The sequence below is a fragment of the Apium graveolens genome, chromosome 9, assembly GCF_009905375.1.
Source record: "Apium graveolens cultivar Ventura chromosome 9, ASM990537v1, whole genome shotgun sequence".
NCBI lineage: Eukaryota > Viridiplantae > Streptophyta > Magnoliopsida > Apiales > Apiaceae > Apium > Apium graveolens.
Window position 1 is genome coordinate 211849653 of NC_133655.1, and position 20574 is coordinate 211870226.

The window sequence follows — 20574 nt, forward strand, 5'->3', positions numbered from 1 at the left end:
TGATATTTAAAGCCCCTTGATGTCTTATTCTTCATGGCTGTTTGAACATAACAATGAACTTCTTCTCATGATCTGTAAGAGGATATAATGAATCAATCACATCATTTGGTTCTTTGTGTTTATCATGTCTTCATCTGAAGGGTTCCTGTGCTTCACAGTTTAATAATGTTTATCTGTTTCTACTTTCATGTTGAGTTATAAATCCTCGATTACATGTTACATTACATTATGCTTTATAGGGGCACATGTTCAGAAAGTGACATTGCAAGTTCAGAAATCTCAAGAATAGTCTTAAGCTCAAACTTGTGCCTTGGAATGGTATTTACTTCAAAAGAAACCGGATGGACAATGATATCATGTGCGAAAATAATAATCTTATCAGAAGATACAGGTCTCAAAAGTCCAGCGGGCTCCATTACTATAAAGTTGTGAATATCATATGTGTTTCCTTCAAGTATGATATTGCTAACATCATGCCAAATCACACGATTCACAAATGCAAAGACATGACAATCCTGCATAACATTGGCTCATTAAAAAACTCTTCTATATAAACATTGATCATATAATACTACTTTATAAAGTGAATGAGATTACCTCAGGATCAAGCAAAATTAGATTAACACCTCGAAATTGTTGATTGTGAGAAAATGAAGGCCATATTAGAGTAATACGTACACGAACCCTCTGATCAGTCCTAGTACTATCAACTGATGTAAGATTATTTTCCATGTTAGCCATGAGAAAGATTAACAACAACCAAATGATTATTAAATGGGTAAACAAATTAAACACTCATAGAATATAAGTTAACCATATATGTAAGAGGATTAGTATGTCAACCATGGATTTAGGTACATGATTGATGTTAATCCAGTTGGCGAAATATTTACATATGAGTTTGTTAGGATTTGGGTTCTGCATAAGTAATCCAATATTTTGAAAATAATTAGAATAAGTTAACGTGATATAATAATGTATACGACCTTAAAATTATGCTAGGTCATCTAGTAAAATATTTTCAGTACTGATTTCCTACTAAACATCTATTGTAAAAATAAAAAGCTTAACAAGTACAATAATTAAGACAAAATATGACGAATATTTTTCTTTTAATTTTACTTAGACTTTTTATTTCGTCAATATGATGTTACCATTTTTTGTACTAAAATTACCAAAATATAAGCCAAACAAACGTGATTTAGTCCGCTTTGGTATGTATCTCGTATCCAATGATTTTCTTTCAACAATATCTAAAAACATGTACTACATTTATACAGTTAAACGTTGATAGAATATTTATCATCAAATGTTACAATTAGGGATTTGAGCAATCCATTTAAATAGTTAAACGCAGAACAAACATGTTGTGTTTGATAGTCATGCGAAGAATGAAGAGCCGGTTGATTTGGATATAGAAGATGCAGTACAGAATGCTGAAAATGAGGATGATAATAAGGCATATGAAGTAGTCCAATAAACAGAAATCATTAAGGGTGTACATTCAAACCATCTAAAATACCAACAATTTTTTTTAAGTTTTGCAACAAGACAGAACTACACATAAAAATTGACTTGTCTCTAAAACTTATTTAGATATCCTTGACAAAAATTCCGATTGAAATAAAAAGTTTTCTTTGATGTGACATCCAAGCGATGCATTCTCTTTCCAGATATCAAAAATCACCTTAAAATCTTTCCTCCTGTAATGGAAAAAGTAGTAAATAAGTTACAATATTTAATTTCATAATTTTATATATTTACTAACTTGTGTTCAATAAGTACATTACTTCACAAACAAATGCTATATATTAACCTTATTTTATTCATCAATTACTATCGGCACCATCATATCCCATTCCCTCAAGCCTGTAATACACATAAATGTATTAAGACATTTATACCCAAAAACAGTTAAAGTACAAAGTTTTATTTGAATATTTTTACACATACCAATGCCTAAAGTTAAAAACCTCATGGACTCCCGGGTTAATATCGAATTTGGAGGCTGGAGTATTAGTGATAATAGCGATGCCTTACAACCAAAACAAACATGTTACAAACGTACAATGTACTTGCCTAACTAAATAATATAATAAACTATCTTAACTCCATAAATTTTACCTTTGTACAAGATAACTTTGGCACTTGACAGAACAATAATGATCGGTGTCTCTTCCCCATCTTCGTACAGTGAAGACATACTTTCAGTCAATGCACCCCATATATCCACTTTAAAAGAAACCCTTGTAACAAAACACATAGGAACAAAAAAAATTAAATTTAAGTAGATACATTAATTCAATAAATTATTTAAACGTGTAACTTAATTCTTACTCTGGTCCTTGAGTAACATTGAATCGTATAAGAGGCTGAGCTTCAAAAATTGTTTCAATATTCACCCTTGGCTGGAGATCAACAACAACTCCAATGATATCTGATAAAGAACAATGTCATATAATTAAAACAAATGGACTTTTTACATTGATGTGTTAGTATAAAGCATATGAAATTTATTGATACCTATGGCGAATGTCCTATCTAGAGCATAAGATTCAGGATTTATAGCCAACTGAGGTAAACTGACAAATTCAAAATTGTGCCTCTCTATGAAAATCTGGTATAAGTCATTTGGATACATAGTTTGGACTGTGGTTAAAGGTGTGAAATCAATTTTCAGCGCAGAACGAACAGGCCTCAAGATACCAGATGCGTAGGTAGTAATAAAATTTCTTATTTCATACATCTGACCCTCAACAATAGTGTTGTAAAAAGAGTTCTATATATCAACTCTAACAAAAGCCTGCATATGATCATTCTTACAAACAGGAAAACATGTAGGTTACAATTGTATACTCAAAACTATAAACGTGACAACTTAAAACGATCTGTTTTAAATATTAATTACCCGAGGGTCCAAAAGGAATCAAATTACATCCAACAAAGACTCCTTCTCTATTATTAGTATGCCACAATCTTGTGACTCGAACTCGTATCCTCAAGTTTCGGCTGTAAATGTCCAGTGAAGAAAGCGAATGAATTATAACTGGAGCTGAAAGAATTGAATTTTGAAATCTATATTAAAAGAGAACATAGTAGTAAACTCCAGAATTCATAATCGTTCACCATGTAATACAAATTGTATGCAGAATACTAACCCATGATGCTTGCAAGATGTGGTATGCAACATTTTTTATGCAGCTCTGAGTTATAATACAGGAACAACTATGACAATATCGGAATTAAAATAAAATGCTATGAAAAAGATTTAGACGCATATCTACAACTTTAATTTAGAGATATGATCAGATTACATATTTTATGCCGCCAAAATTGTTATATGTGATATGTCAGGCTATTAATATGGAATGAAGTTAGTTACTCTGAAATATATAAAGTCAATCATGGAGTGAGAATATGATACTTCTTGATATTTTGATTGTACCAAAATATGTATATTTTAATTGTTAATTTTCTTTAGATGATTTCACAAATCAAATTATAAGTTGTTGCACAGAATCGTGAACATAATGATTAACGATTATTGAATATCATTGCCTTATTATTGAAAAAAAGAATTAAGTGTTAAGTAGACCTAAAATCTTTCACAATTAGTTAGTATCAAGTACATATACAATATATTTTTCAACCTTAAAATTTCATAATAGGAGACTTAATCAATTTATTTTGTAGATTTGATCGAAAGTATAATGATACATTGATTTATAACTTGGTAATTACTTATGCAAATCTGTCAAGAATATTATTTTACCAATAAAACGATTGATGTAGACAAAGCTAAGCGAATGCATTCAGTAGATATGAGAAACTTATTATTACAATATAATATATCATATTCATATACCCATACAGTGAATACGTAAGTGAGCCGATTACACATTTTAATTTATTAATAATTTCAGATTATGCATATCTATTAAAGTCAATGGTTATTTGTAATTTGTATTGTGATGATATTATAGCGTTAAAACTTCGTAAGAAAATTTATTCTACATATTAATTAGCTCGAATAAGCATTAATGTCTGTAATCCTTAGTAAGAGCATATTAAATCTTAAAAAATCCACAATTGACAATTTAGTATGTACCAAAATTTCATAACAGTATTTTATTTTAAAACATTTTGTTGATCAATAATTAATTGAAATATCTACGTTTATCTTAGACGTATATTATTATTATTTTTAATCCAATTACAATTACAAAAAATCAAATTGCAAAAATATATATAATCCGGCTCCAAAAAAAGTAAACGATACCAATTGTATATTGGAAGCTATTGCAAATTTAGCATGGGAAGATGAGTGAACATATATAACAAAAGGACACATAATAATCTATTAAAGTCGAATCCCAAGGGAGGGAAATTTAAGAGCCTGTCACTTAAATGCGCTTTACCTTGGTTCACGTGGTTTGTCGGCTATTGTGTGAGCCCGTAAGGTTTACCCAGTGCGCACCTGAAGGGTAGCTGCTGCGGGATACCTAAGATAAAAAAAATATGTACAAACATTTAATAACAATATTTTAGTTCAAAATAATTTGTTGATCAATAATTAATTGAAATATCTATGATTGTTTTAGACGTCTATTATTATTTTTAATCAAATTACACTTACAAAACATCTTATTGCAAAAAGATATATAATCCGGCAAAGAATAAAAAAGATATCAATTGTATTTTTAGCATGGGAAGATGAGTGAACATGTATAACAAAATGACACATAATACTATATTACAAATTCTGGTTATTTGAACTGTGCATTGTGAAGATATAATGGCGTAAAATACAAAACTTAAAACTTAATAACATAATATTGAGAAATAAAAATCTCGAATAAATAGTATTGTTTATAATCCGTAATAAGGACATATTCAGTCAAATAAACTTATTGGGGAAAATAATTCACGAATTATCAACTTTTATGATAAGATTGCACCATATTGTTCTAAAAATAATAAATGTTTTTTCTTAGTAGATAAATAATATTTACTTGCTCTTTTAAATGTTATTTTTAAATTTTTAACATATTAATAATTATGTAACTAAATTATGTAATCTTACTTAATATTCATAATTATGTAATAACTTCTTTTATTACATCTTTCCAACTAATTAAACACAAATCATAATTACACATAGAGATGCGTGTTGTTTAACTTTTTAGTGGTTCAATAGTTTTTGGTATCTTGATCAAAATAAACCCTTGAATGTAAATCCTCATTCAAAGTGAATACTACAACTAAATCGCAATCCAACTCTACATGGAGCATCGACTAAAAACTTTTCCATCTGATCATTCAACAGTTGTCATGTAGGTATGTTTCTACTCTATCCTTCAATTAGGAACATGATGATTCAATATCAATCTCCAATAGATCTTTATTGTCTTCGATTTGTTCAATCATGCTCATGTTTATATACAAATAAGTATAGTGAATAGCCTACATTTATGATTCTATGAAAATAGTTATTAAGATTAGTTTAGGACTGACAATGTAATCTCGTGATAACATTGTGTATTGATTAATATTGGGTATTTTTTTATATAATATTGTCATATTGTATGTTGACTTATATGGTAAAAAATCAATCTAATTCTTTTAAGTATGTCGTTGGTAGTCTTAATCTATTTTGGCTAGCAGTGTATGTTGTGATTTTCGTTATATTGGTTTACTATTGGGACAGTCATTATAGATATTCAACTCTGCTATATTGATTTGTAATAGTATATGCCATGATTGTATTAAGAGATATTTAGCATTGCGCCTGGACTTTGCATCTGACTTGATTCACAGTAGCAAGAGCTACTACAATATCCTGTAATCCATTAACAAAATGATTGTCCTTCGATTAGAAGCCAAAAAATAATAAAATTATAATTATTGCATTGCACAGGTCTCGGTAATTGGTCAATTAGACTTAATAATTTGTTGTTGCTAATTATACTTATGAGAGGTTGCATTGTGGCATCAACCTGAATGATATTGAATCGTCACATTCCTAATTGAACGATAGAGTAGAAACATTTAATCACATTCCTAATTGAAGGATACAGTAGTAGCTCTTTGTGATTTTGGTTATATTGATTTACTACTGGGACAGTCATTATAAATATTCAACTCTGCTATATATATTTGTAATAGTATCTGCCATGATTGTATTAAGAGATGTTTGGCATTATTCCTGGATTTTGCATTTGACCTGATTCACAGTAGAAAGAGCTACTACAATATTCTGTAATCCATTAACAAAATGATTGTGCTTGGATTATAAGCCAAAAAAACAATAAAATTACAATTATTGTATTGCACAGGTCTCGGTAATTGGCTAATTAGACTTAATAATTTGTTGTTGCTAATTATACTTATGTATATTATTCCATCTCAGCAGCAAAACTGTGAGCCTTTTAACATTTCAACATTCATCATTCAGGTCGATGCCACAATGCTACCTCTCATGGATGAATTGGTAAATAACTTACTCAATTGTCCCAATACATGTACTGACTATCATAATTGATTAATTGAATAAGTATTTGCTTATGCCTTCAGAAATTACCACTCTCCATTATTTCTACATATGGTGAAAATCTTCCTGGTAATGGATTAATAATGCTACCAAATGGCCAACATCTACAATTCTCTTATGAGAAAAACAGGGAAAGCTTAACTGGAGTTGGGGAACTCAACAATTTGTTCAAAAAAGGCATTGGTTGTAAACTTCTTCTCTGCTAAAAAGGTGAAGGAAATTTTCGGGGTCACATTTTTGATAAGACAGGATGTGAAATAGAGTATATCATACCAGAAAAACCGAATTTCTATGTAGCCAAGCGAGGTAAAACTCTAATATGCTATTCACTATATGGCTGAACATTGCATTATTTTAAGTCATGATTGTAATTATACTTTTTACAAACATGATCAGCCAATGTTGCTGGAGTTGGATGGAAAATTTTAGTTGAAGCTAATGAGAATACAATCTATGATGGCTTAGTTGTAAGTTATTTTCTTATAAACTTGTAAAATGCTTTAATCGGGCAAAAATTTCTATTTACATAATAGAAATACATAGGATAAATATGTTTTCACTTTTGATGCAGGATATTCCACATTCTTTCATGGCACGCTTTGGCAAGCATATTCTCGATGTTGTTCTCTACTGTTTCCCTCTGGATACAGTGTTTACAGGTTATTTTTCCAAATATGACAAAAGGTTCTTTGGTCTCAATAAAATTCCAGCATATATTCAACTCAACCTGGGAGATTTTATTGTGTTCACCAACTGGGAAGCTCGTCGGTTTGATGGTGTCATTTTTGACAAATATGGAGTGCAAAGGATGTTTGCACGTCAGACCCCAAAGCCTGGTGAGAACTCTAATAATAAAAACTATGTTATACAGTATGGTCATATTAATTGACGATCATTGCTGAACTTACATAAAACTATTTTTGGTTTATAATGAAATGATTGTTTACCTCCATTTGAATACACACATTAAAAGATATAAATGTTCTTTTTCTTGATGGAGAGAACGTCCAGGGAACTTAGTTCGGGAATAATGGAATGGAGATGAATTCGAGTGAAAACATTTTATGACTATGCTTGCGTGTCTGCTGATATTCCAATATTTTTAACTTATGCTTTCAACAAAGAAATGTATTATTGATACAGTCGCCAATTATTTTGGCATGGATTTCACTTTAAGAAGTATCATTTTGGTATTACTGAATTATTATAATTTTTGATAATTATCGACTAAAGATAGTATTGGGCTTATGTATTAATTCCTTGGGTGATTCCATTAAGGTACTTAACTAATCATAGTATCAACTCATGCCCTATGAATTGCACATATGTAGTTATGATTTAATGAAAGTGCATATAATAACCCACGTGTAGATTTAAAACCTATGTGAGTTACACTTGTACTATAACTAATATCTCATGATACTCATGAAAACTATAGTTTCACAATGATGGTTTCAATGACTACAAATTTGGAGACTCAGGGATTTCGTAAGTTCTTTGTTGTTACAAACTGACCACATCTAACAACTGCCAAAATATGCCCAATTATGTATTCTGCCTAATTTATAATTGTGGTTTTGACATCACAAAATCTATAATTATATAATTATTATCTCTATCATATCTTTATTTATTGTAACAAAATATTGTATCATACAATCTATCTTGGACTACATACCAAATTAACTTCATTTACATGTTCAAAACACATATATTACATCACATTCTTCATCTTAGTTTGATCAACGGCAAAGAAAAATAATATTCCATTCAACATAAATTCTAGAAATTACAAAACTCAAACTACCAAATGTTTCAATTTCGTACTAAATTCAATAAAACTGTAAAACATCAATCACAAACATCACCAAGCATAATCTTGAACAAAAGTAACTGCACTTTGCAATGACCACAAACTGAATTTCATATGTGTGACATGGTTAAACGTTCATTAAAAAATTCACCTTCTTCACGGTACTTCTCTTTCACAGTAAACTCACAAAGTAAATACCAAAGTTGTTCGCCAAAAGGATTTCCTTCAATCCTGTTTATCTGGTCTTTATTTCTTGTATTTGGACAAAATTTAGAAAGAGGAAGCAAATTGTCTACATCCGATATGTACCAGTATATATTCTCAAGCAAATGAATAATGTCTACCAACTTCGATTTAAGATCAACCATTCCAACAATATGAGATATTTCTTCAACAACCTGATCTTTTTCATATGGTCTGTACACGTCTCTAAAAAACAAAACTAAAATAAGATGGAAAATGATTACCGGAGAGAAAAGAGAGAGTTTGAAGATTATGATCCACATTATTGCGCATGAAAAGCATTCGAACCGAGTTATAAAACATAGATTGCTCAACTTAAGAGAAATGGCAAAATGAATAAAGCCATGGAATTGGTCACGCCTAACTTCTAGATAATTATTATGGTACTGATATAGAGTATCCCAGTTGAGCTTCTGCAATATCTCTTTAACTTGGATTCAGCTCGCTTTGGTGAAATAGGCCATCAACAACTTTCCAAACATATGAAAGCTATCAAGATCGTGTATTATAAATGCAATCAATATAGCCATAATATCAGTATCAATGGTGAAAATGTTAAAGTTTTCCATGATGTAGTGAAGATAGTGATTTGGCAATGAAGCAGAATTAGAATGATAACTGATTATGATAAGGTCTAAATGCAACAGTTATATATGTAAAGGCGGGCAAACTTGGAGTTCTCCAACTCTGTATAAATATAAAGTGGTTTATGTATTCCAATTAATTGAATTAACTGCATTGAATGTGAAGAAAAACTTTTCACTTTCTACTCTACTTTAAAGAGTTATAACTTTAGAAATGCGTGATGATTAAATGGAAGTAACTTAGATTATTGGAAAATACTAATACATCATTATGACTTGTAATAATAAAAATAGTTTCCAAAATATTTTTGCCTTGTGGGAATAAACATGATCATGACTTTAATTGAGTAACGTGTCAGTAACAAAATACAGCATTGTAGGTAATCGAAAAAAACAGGAATGGACAATCCATGTAACACCAAATCAAATATATTTTCACATTCACATATTTACTAAGTACAATAATTACTTACATTGATATATAAAACCAATTTGTACATTATTTTTACATTTTTACATAAGGATTCAGTACTTATATATAATTAACAGGAACAAACACAAACAATTGAACATGCTTAGAAATTCACAACAACACCATCTTGAACTGGTTCAGGGTTATCAATTTCAACATCTTAAAACCGGGCTTATGGAGGGCCAATACTGAATTCATATTAAGAAATTCTTGAATGTTATCAACAGTTCGGTCCAATGTCTGCAAATCATGGAGATTTTGTCTACCAATAGATGTCAAGCGTCTTGCAACAGAGTTCTTTTGCGGATGTACCAAATTAATTTCATAATGAATGTTAGGATCATTAAGACGTGAAAGGATAAATCTGAAAGTGCTCCTACTATATGGTGTTAATCCATCCTCTCTGTAGTACTTGCATTCATGGTAAGCCTGGATATTATCAGTCTCAATGATAACACGTTCATACTGGTCTTGAAAAGCTCTATGCATTCCTCTCAAAATAGCCCATAAAGCACTATTCAAATTAGTTAGGCCTGGAATGATGCCATATGTTAATCTAAGAAGAAAGCCATTTGAATCTCTCACAACAACGCCATTGCCATTTCTATTTTGGACTTCAGGAGCATTCTGAACGAACTCACTATGAACATTTATCTTTATCCAACCTTGAGCAGGGAATTCCCATACACGTTCAACATGTTCCATGATTACTTGTTTTGTGTTTTTGGTATTCTTACTAAAACGTTTAAAGACCAACTAATCTCAACCATAATGACACACTTCCATATATACAAAAAAGGTACAGAGATGTGACTATTGGGGAATGGATGTTGAGTTTTATTTATAGAACAGTTTTTTTCTTAATAACTAACTTCAAATAGTTATAACTATATAAGATTAACTACCTGTAACATATATAACTAAAAGCAGGAATCGAAAATTTGGTGTTCCTCTTAACATTGCATTAAACATGAAAAATGTGATTATCTAAAATTATGAATTAGACAATAAACAAAACTAAAGAGCAATCTTCATAGATTATAATATAAAAACAAACTTGAAACAACCGGAAATAATGTTTAGAGTTCAATGTGATAAAGAAATATCATAAATAAAAGCTTAGGAAATTGGATTGCAAGATCAAATGCCGCATCCATGCCACAAAATAGATGCACATCATCACTTCTTCTGTAATATTAGAGCATTTTAATATAAGATACGCATACGTTAAGAGATTAACTCAAAAACTATTATTACTATTTACCATTTTTATCTTCTTACTGGTGGATTTGCAAGATCCAGGGTCTTTGAACTCTCAGCCTAATCAAATGACTATAATGCAAACGTTTAGTCAATAATGTTTAATTATATTCCAAAATATGCAATAACAGTAATTTATTAAAAAAAATCTCATACCTCTGACAAATCAAGGGTAGGGAAATCAACATGATTGGATGATTCAGAAGTTGACATGGCATACATGTTTGAATCATACATGTCTTGGGCTTTGATGATAAAAATTTCTAAAACATCTTTGGCTGCATGAACTTCAACAACAACAATAATTTCTTTCCCGTCCATTTCATGCAGAAATACAGGAAACACTTTAGCAGCTACCTCTTCCTGTTTTGGTATTTAGGTCATAAACATAATTGGTCTGTATTGCAAACAATTTATAATATGGAAACAAATTTTAAAAATGTAATTGATTGAACCTTTATTTGCTTCAAATAAAGATGTGAAGCGGAGCATCCTATGAGCCGTTTCACAACACGGTCCATGAAAAGAATGCTCCATGAGAACGATTGATCCACAACAACAGCCTTTACACTGAATCTGTGAGTGAAAAAAATATATTAAATAATTCAACATTTCGTAATCCAAAGAAATTGTACCAACCAACTGTTTAATATATTATTTCCTCTGTGTCAATACCTTTTTTCAGCAACTGGAAAAGTTCGATTACATTTACCGCATTTAAATCTATTCCCAACTTCAACAACTTCTAAATGACATTTGCTACATGAATATGAAAACCAAGGATGTCCTTCCTCCAGCTTAGCAATTGTCAAACCACAATACAATTTCTTCTGTAATTGATAATTTTGAGGATAATGTTATAAATGAAAATTATATTGCATATAATTCTAAGATAATGCTCTAAAACTTCTGTCAAAAATAATTAACCTCAACACTGCCAGCAATATTATCAATTAATGTTTTCAGATTTATAAACTCATAAGGAGAGGCCAATGTTAACGCATAGTTATTATCCGCATCATCCCTCGACGGCTTGTAGCACTCAAGTTCAAGCCTACACATTATATGATGTACATATCATATGCAATCTTGACAAAATATGGAAAATGAGTAAATGTTTATAAGATTTTACCTGTTTCTCATCTCAAGTACACACTCATCATCAAGATTAAAGTACACTTTCGAGGATGCCAAGCTGCTGATTTGAAGCGTATCAAAAGTTTTAAAGCAATATGTATCTTACATAAAATATAATTTAATATAACCGTGTATAACTATACTGACAAATTAGTATATAGCATAAAATATTAAAGATCAAACCGTTGTAGTTCCTAGCTTTACGCTTGTCAGGATTACAATAACATTTTCCTCATGGTTATATTCCTCATATTAATCACTGACAATTTTTGCCATATATCCCCATATACCAACCCTGTGCTTATTGCTACAATGTAATCAAGTAAACATTTAATTATTTATTGAGCAAGGTCCCAAAATTGATAACGACGTAAAAATTAATAAAAAAATGTGTGCTGAATTAAAAGAATAACCTTGCATCACAAATCTTGAATCGAACAATATCCCTATCTCCAAACTTAGTGGGGATTTTGCTTACTTTAATAAAGTCTTCAACAACTGCAATTATATCTACAATATATAAACATATGGATTGCAGTCAAAACTTTTATAACAATTATTAATACGAATAATAATAAGCCAAATAGGAAAGATGAAGTAACATATAGCAAATTATGGATTCTCTTTGGGACCATGTTTTCTGGCTTCATCCATCAAATCACCAAAATCCATAAATTCAAATTTGTATTTTGGAATTATAACATAATTGGTGCATGGTTGGAAAGTGGTAGCATTTGTAAATCTTATAGATGTGTGTATAGAAACAGGCTTGAAATTCCCAAAAGCTTTCCTAACCATAAACGTGTCAATAATAAAAATAGCTCCTTCAACAATATTCTTCCCAATAAATTTTCAAGTATCAACAAAAGCAAATGCATGAATATGAGTATTCTGCACATAGTATAAAGTGGCAAAGTATAATTATAAATATCCATTCTAAAAATGTAAACATAATCAATATAAAATGAAATCAACAGATTAGGTAGTTACATCAGCATCAAGAAGAATGAGATTCCAGCCTTTCGTTATTCCTGATTCAGAAGACACAGTAGGCCACATTCTTGTAACTCTTTCCTTGATCTTTCAATCTGACCTAGATTTGTCAAGACTTAAAATGTGTTCAAACATGAGGGCTTTCATCTCTACAAGATTCTGTGAAAATAATTTGTAATTTAAATTAAACAGGATGATCTATTATTAGAATTTAAAAGTCACAACTCCTGAGAGAGCTTACATGTTCTATTCTTAATGGAGGTACTGAACTTAGAAAATCACACCGACGTGGTGGTCTTTTTGTAGTCCATTACCCTACATTAACGAGAATGATAATTAATGACATGCAGTTGAATGAAGTGCACGACAAACATATATTGCGGACTTGATCTTTCCCTTTTAATACGTGACATAAAGCCTGTAAAGGGATAATCCAATCAGCCTTTAACTGAATCATAAATATATCCTTTAATTGGATGGATTATTATTAAATACGATGAGGATCAATGTGATTGGCTAAGCATCAAGTTAGTTAGATGGATTAGTGGGAACTAATTATACAGCTTTGTTATATACATGCCGTTCTTTTTTATTATTTTTAAATACTATAAATTATTTTTCCAAACGAAACTCAATGATATAAAATTATAATAATAAAAACAAATTCAACTGTTAAACAAATCACATACCACGAAATAAAGACTTCAAGTACAAAATACTCATGGTCAAACAATTACAATAAGTTAGTTAAATTAAATATGATTATAATTTAGGAAGGTTGTAGAAAACTTCTTCAAACACAACATTTAATGTTATATTTGTGCTTTTCCCATTATCGTCATCAATAAGAATATATAGTCCTTCTGGAGATGTAACATGGGATATTGCAACGTATAACTGACCATGAGAGAATACGAGCCGAGGAAGATACAATCCAACTGTGTCCAATGATTGACCTTGGCTCTTGTTAACAATCATGGCAAAATATATTTGGAGAGGAAATTGTGTTCTTTTAAATTCAAATGGCCAATTCGTGTCTGTTGGGACCATATCGATTATTGGAATTAGATGTTTCGTACCAACTTGAGATCCACAAAGAATTTGACATTCTATACTATTTTTTTCAGCCAGTAACTATCATCCTTGTACCATTACATAGACCCGTAATCTGATTTAAATTCCTCATCAACATAACAACAGCTCCAACCTTTACTTTCAACTCATGTTTAGGCATACATGGCATATTTATGGAGTTCAGATACTCAACTGGAAATGACAAATCAAAGTCATTATCGTCAACACCCCTGTCTTCAATTAAATCTCGGCTGAGATAAATATGCACATTACCCGGAACTCTTTCAAGAATATGCGTATTGATGTCATCAACTACAACGTTTGTTGGAGTCAAAATAGATCTCGATCTCAGATACTCCTGTGAATGCAAGTTATTCTGAAAATCTGGATATATAATGTCAATTAGGGTTTTAATGGGACTTTTCAAGGGACTCTTGACAACATATTCATCAGGAACTACAAACTCAGTTTCAACATCTGCACGATGAGTATCAATGCATTCAACTCTTCCGTCTCCAATCTCAAGTTGCCATTTACTAAAGTCAACTATTACTTTATTTCTAGCTTCAGAATTACCTGAATGTAATCTCATGTTCTGACTGAGAAGAAAGACCTGCAAGATTTCCAAAGCCGGGATTTGTTAAATGATGCATTCACTATTTCAGCCCTTCCAGCCTTAGACAGAACATGTAATATCTGTCAAAAATCGCCACAAAAAACAACTGTAATACCACCAAAGGGTCTTTTTCCTCGTTCTACATCAGCGGCAGCCATTATGTCTCGCAAGCTTCTGTCCACGGCTTCAAATGCATAGCGATGCTGTGTGGGAGCGTCATCCCATATTATAAGACTTGTGTGATGCATCAACTCTGCAATATATGTACCATGTTTTATTCCAGCAATAGAACTCTGATCTAATTTAAGCGGTATTTTAAACCTAGAATGAGCTGTTCAGCCACCACGAAGATGTGTAGCAGCAATTCCTGAGCCTGCAATAGGAAGACCAATATTTCCTTCTGATCGAAAAAGTGAACAAAGAGTTTGCCAAAGAAACGTTTTACCGCATCCACCGCTCCTGTAAACAAAAAACATTCCACCTTTATTTTTTTTACATTATCAACAACTGCATTATATACATCCAGCTGCCTTGAGTTCAGATTTTTATGAGCTTTTTATGATTAAGTCTTAATTATTCTTTATCGTAGCTAGTTTCCTCAATAATGAGACAATTGACAAAAGTGTGGAAAAATTGTTCGTCAGGATATGGCATCATATGAAAATCTCTTAAGGACTTACCAACATCATTTAACAACTTTTCAATCTCTGCAAAAAAAATATTGGTAAATGTTCCGACATCTAATTAAAAATAATACAAATAATACTACAAAGTAACACACGTATCATGTATTTAATACTTATCACACACCTGCTAAAGCATAGTTTTGGATTTCATACTCGGACAATGTTAAATAAATTTTATCTGAAATCTTGCGCCTAATATATATAACATCGTCTGACAATGCTGGCCAGTGTTTTTCCCATAGCGCAAGCGGATCAAACAAAGAACAATTTTCTAGTATGTTAACAAACATAGCCCGAATTTGGGTTGGCATAGATGAGAATGCATTTTCTTCCAAAGCATCATGTCACTGCTTGTCATTATTCAACAAACCAAGAGCACAACATGCTTCCTTAAATGTATCATATGTAGTTCCATCAATAGTGTGCAACTGAGTGAAAGATAAAGCACCTTTACATCTAAGTAACAGCATTCGAAGATACAATAATTTACCAGTTGTTGCATGAACCTCTGCTAACCTCCCAACCACATCACCTCTTTGTCTAAGCTTCCATTTAGTAGTTTTCTTTATCCATGTAAAATGGGTGGAAAAGTCAGAATACGTAAAATTTCGAGCTTGTGGAAATTCACTGTTAGCTACAAACCAAGCCTCTAGTTTACTTTTTTTGGAAGTCGCGTTATTGCACACATTCTCCAAATCTGTAGAACTCTGAAAATTCAAGTACTTCTGACCGGGCAAATATATTGGTAAACGTTCAATACTTGGGGAACGATGGTGAATGTCAAACCCAAAAATCCTCCAGGATGCCTCAGATGCACAAACATATGTACCATCAAGAAAATTCTTTACCTCATCCAAATTCTTCACGGATCTTGCAGTTTGTTCACTCCCTGATTTGTTACTTTTCTTCTTCAACAACATTCTAGCAGTGTCATGACCCTTCAAACAATACTTGAAGAGATATTTTAATGATCTTGAACTGTTGTAAATTTCCAGATTTATATGACACTGAAACCGCAACAAAAGATCTCGATTGTATGGAACTACATATTGATTGTCAAGGTTGATCCCTTTTTTGTTGATCGCTCTACCAGTGTTACGCCTCTGATAAAAAGGAAAACCACAATCGTCAAAATAGGTATTACCATTAAACCTGCAAAATAAAAAATTACATGTGTCGATATTAATAATAAAATAGACTTATTACGGAACATATGTATCATTCTATTTATTCACACCTCTTTGGGAAATGACGCATGCATTTTCCTTTCACCATACATGGAAATGTGTATAAGTCTTTACCACAGGGTCCATGCATCATGTAGTTTTTAACAGCTTCATATGCTATTGGATCAGAATTCTTATCTGGTATTTCAGCAAAAACCAACTGGTCAACCTTTTTAATAGAATTAGGTCTGCTTTTAGGGCTCAGCCAGATTAGCATATGCACGTGTGGCAAACCGCGCTTCTGGAATTCAATTACATGCATAACTGTGCAAAACATAAGTAAAGAAAATATTAAATCTATGCATGTGTGTAGATATGATTCAAAAAATTAAATCTAAAATTGTCGGTGTCCAATAAAATAAATTTACCTCCGATACACTTTCCAAAGTAGTTCTTCCTTTTAATCAAATCTAATAGCTGATCAAGCTTCAGTTTAAACACGCGAGAAACAATATCCGGTGCATCAACAGGATCAACATTGGGCAATAATTTAAGCATATCTTGTATCTCTGGCCACTTTGAGTTGCAAGTCACGGTGAGAAATAGGGATGGATGACCAATTGCATGACATATCGCTAATGAATCCTTAAAATATTGAGACATGTATCGTTGAGATCCAGTGAATGAAGCAGGAAGTATAACAGCTTTTCCAACATGCATTGGATCCTGGTCTCCTTTACTGAGAGCATCACGCACATAATTATACAAATCAGCACGGATGGTAGTTTGATGCGTTGAAACCCAGTCTAATCTATATTGTTCAATGGCAGCAAACTGATCCATAACGTATTGTTGCCACAAATGTCCAGCAAGGTATGGCGTTAAACCTGAAATTAATGAGACGATGGTGAAAATATGCATTAATTTATTACGCATTTTATATTCTAATCACATTGCTTACTTCTAATAAAAATCTTTAGAAGTGCGTATCATAATCTTGTAACAATAATACTCTCTTAGTGAAACATGTCGCCTCTGTGTTGAGTCAGGATCAAGGTCTTCATCATCTAAATTCTCTATTTCAGAGTATTTATTGCTTATCAGAGGTATACGCTTATGATAACCCTCGGTTCCCCAAGAAAACAATAGTGGATATTGCAACTGCATGAAATGTGGATCTGTTTCATATATCATCTTCAATCCTTCTTTTTTGAAATTCACAACCGTGTCTCTAAAACCACAGGTATCCGTATCATCACTAACAATGAAAGCAGCAACTTCATCAGATGGAGTAATATGGTTTGGTCTACTGCTAGAAGATTTAGATGATATGAGGACTAACTTAAACTCATCTAGATCTTCATTTTCAAACCGATTCCGAGCCATGTGAAAAGCTTTGACTAACTCATTGTTCTTGTCTAACATACCTAAAAGTTCCTCGACAATATCTGGATCAACATTATCAGAAGCACCTCCCATTGCATTGATTCTATTCTCAACCTCATTCTGCGTGTCGTATATGTAGAGCTGGCAAAATTTGGGGGAAGATTCATCCAGCGGTACTAAACTCCCAACCAAATGATAGTTTTGACCTTGTAAGCGAAAACAATATGTTGAGCTACCTCTGTTTATTGAGTTATCAATCTTACCACCGGTGGAAGTGAATTGGAACATGCAGTTGTACACTCTTATGTACTGTTTAAAATGCCTCGATTTCTCACCACCAAGTAACAAAGAAGCTAGTAGTTCAGGTGGCGGTCTTTCTTTTGGCAAATGTATCTGACCATTCTGACAACACACTGAAAATGTGGGCTCTTTACACGGACATGATTTATTATTACGCTCTTCGTTCCACATAGTAGCACCACATTTATTGCACAACTTTAACGGAGGACCAAGATCCATATATCCACGCCACAAATTGTGATTCAAAATCACACCATCCAGGTCATCATGGTACATATCATCAATTCCAACATCTGAATCACTGGACTCTGAATTGTCAATTTCAACCACATTTTTAAAATCTAAAATCAAATTCCTCTTCTCAGGAGATGCTTGACAATTATTCTTTCATGCACGGTTTCTTAACTTTCGTTCATGGGGATTATGACAACTTCTACGTAAATGAGACGTTCAGGTTGGCTCATTCGCCCATGTTCGAAGATGGGATTAGAGTTTGAAGATGCGTCACCGCTATTCACAGAGGTATTACCAAGTCCTTTACGTTTCACAACTGCATAGCAAACAAATACTTGACTACACATCTCCGTTGTTGAAGAAAGTGGGATTAATCAATTACATTCTGTAAAGTTTTAAAAAAATTTAGAAAACAACATATTCTCGAAAAAAACGTACTCATGGCATTTGTATACATCTTCTAAATATTAGGACCACGTACTCTACATTTCTTATCTGCAACAGGATATAACAATGGAAATTAATTATTTTCCCATCAAAACAAACATAAAATCTTACAATTTTATTAATAGGTAACGCACACATGGTACTGTTCATGTCTGAAGGCATGGAAGATGGTTTTGTGTTCTTCACCGCTACACTGTTATTTTCTACACCTGTAATTCCCGATAAAGATGATTGATGAACAAAAAAAAATACAGAGTTATTAATATACATAGTTAGTAATGGAAGTAACTGATTAGGGGCAATAATGAAATATGAAATCATAACAACTTATTTAAAACAGAATTATCAACAAACAGATGGGGTTTGTATAAATCTTCTCAATATTGCGACCACGTATTATACGTTTCATGACTGCAACCAATAACACAATGTAATGTTAAACATATAGCAAAGGCAACAGAACATACAAACTTCGTAATTTCAGTATCAAGTTATAATATAACGTACACAACGCATTGGTAATATCTGACAATACGACAGCTCCTTCCATGTTCTTGGTTGTTAAAGTGTTATTTTCTTCAAGTGTAATGCGCAAAATAGGTGAAATTGATACACTGGAAGGAGTGTTATTGATCCACCAACAGGTCTCAATCCCACACTTCTGCTCATACGTTTCAAATCTAGCAATCAACAAATATCACAGACAATAAAATTATACACAACAACATACATCTCCAAGGAACATTGGCCAAGAAAGTGAACATCTACACAGAACATTTGTAAAAAAAACTACACATACCTGTGAAGGAATATCTGCTGCTTCTATTAGACGATACATCAACAACAAAGTTAAAAGGTTTGTGGGGGATGGGCAATCACGCAAAACATTTGTCTCATTTGATAAAGGCTGTAAAGGAGACCTAATTCCCACTACAAAATGCATATGCTACACATGAGTTTCAAAATTAATTTATGTAACATATAAGATATATATGATATGGAAAACTTACCAGACGATACTACAGAACCTGTTGTCTGTTGATTTGAAACTGTAACATTGGGACTGAGATTTTCTTGGCCAACAAAAATATTTCTACGCTTCACAACTAAGTTCATGAAACGAATATAAGAACATGATTTATATTCAAATCTATATACAAACAGAAAGACAAACAAAGATACAATACCAGAGGAGTCAGGAACATTCAAATTTGGGATGGGCTGCAACACAGAAGATTGATTTGCGTCATTATTTGATGAATCTCGTCTACGAATCAAACGTTTCAAACCTATGGATAAAGACACAAACCAACCAAATCAGATAACATTTAACGTGCATAATGATTAACAGGACTTCATAATGAAAACAAACCTATAAGTGAAGTCCTTGAAGAGGTTGTCTGAGAGCGTGGATCCATGTTTAATAACAGATTAACGGAGCTTTGAATGAATGAAAAGATCAGAAGAGGATGGAGTTATGCAGCAGCCTGAGAGAAACAATTCAAAAAAAATCAAATGTACTATTCAGTTGCTACAATCAGGGGGTGGGTTAAGTGTATATTAGGGTAGTTTCTAAAATGGGTTATAATTAATGTAAAAGTGAAAGATTCATA

At 32.0% G+C, this 20574-nt stretch overlaps 2 protein-coding genes and 1 long non-coding RNA gene across 3 annotated transcripts; all 3 read right to left on the minus strand.

Annotated features, from left to right (window-relative positions):
- Positions 1-1829: 1829 nt before the first annotated feature.
- Positions 1830-2746, minus strand: LOC141685917 (uncharacterized). The gene is made up of 5 exons (XM_074490993.1): positions 2524-2746; positions 2338-2437; positions 2125-2246; positions 1954-2035; positions 1830-1869 (listed from the first exon to the last, which is right to left on the minus strand). The coding sequence occupies exons 1-5, from the start codon at positions 2744-2746 to the stop codon at positions 1830-1832; spliced, it is 567 nt and encodes a 188-aa protein (XP_074347094.1).
- An 8857-nt stretch (positions 2747-11603) lies between these two features.
- Positions 11604-12106, minus strand: LOC141684182 (uncharacterized). The gene is made up of 3 exons (XR_012560576.1): positions 12055-12106; positions 11850-11976; positions 11604-11752 (listed from the first exon to the last, which is right to left on the minus strand). It is a non-coding gene; the product is annotated as an uncharacterized LOC141684182 (long non-coding RNA).
- Positions 12107-15772: 3666 nt separating this feature from the next.
- Positions 15773-20379, minus strand: LOC141685918 (uncharacterized). The gene is made up of 12 exons (XM_074490994.1): positions 20334-20379; positions 20149-20250; positions 19972-20067; positions 19761-19891; positions 19469-19622; positions 19316-19372; positions 19096-19170; positions 18687-18830; positions 17599-18588; positions 17023-17481; positions 16666-16918; positions 15773-16580 (listed from the first exon to the last, which is right to left on the minus strand). Exons 1-12 carry the CDS (start codon positions 20377-20379, stop codon positions 15773-15775), a joined length of 3315 nt encoding a protein of 1104 aa, XP_074347095.1.
- Between the last annotated feature and the right edge of the window lie 195 nt (positions 20380-20574).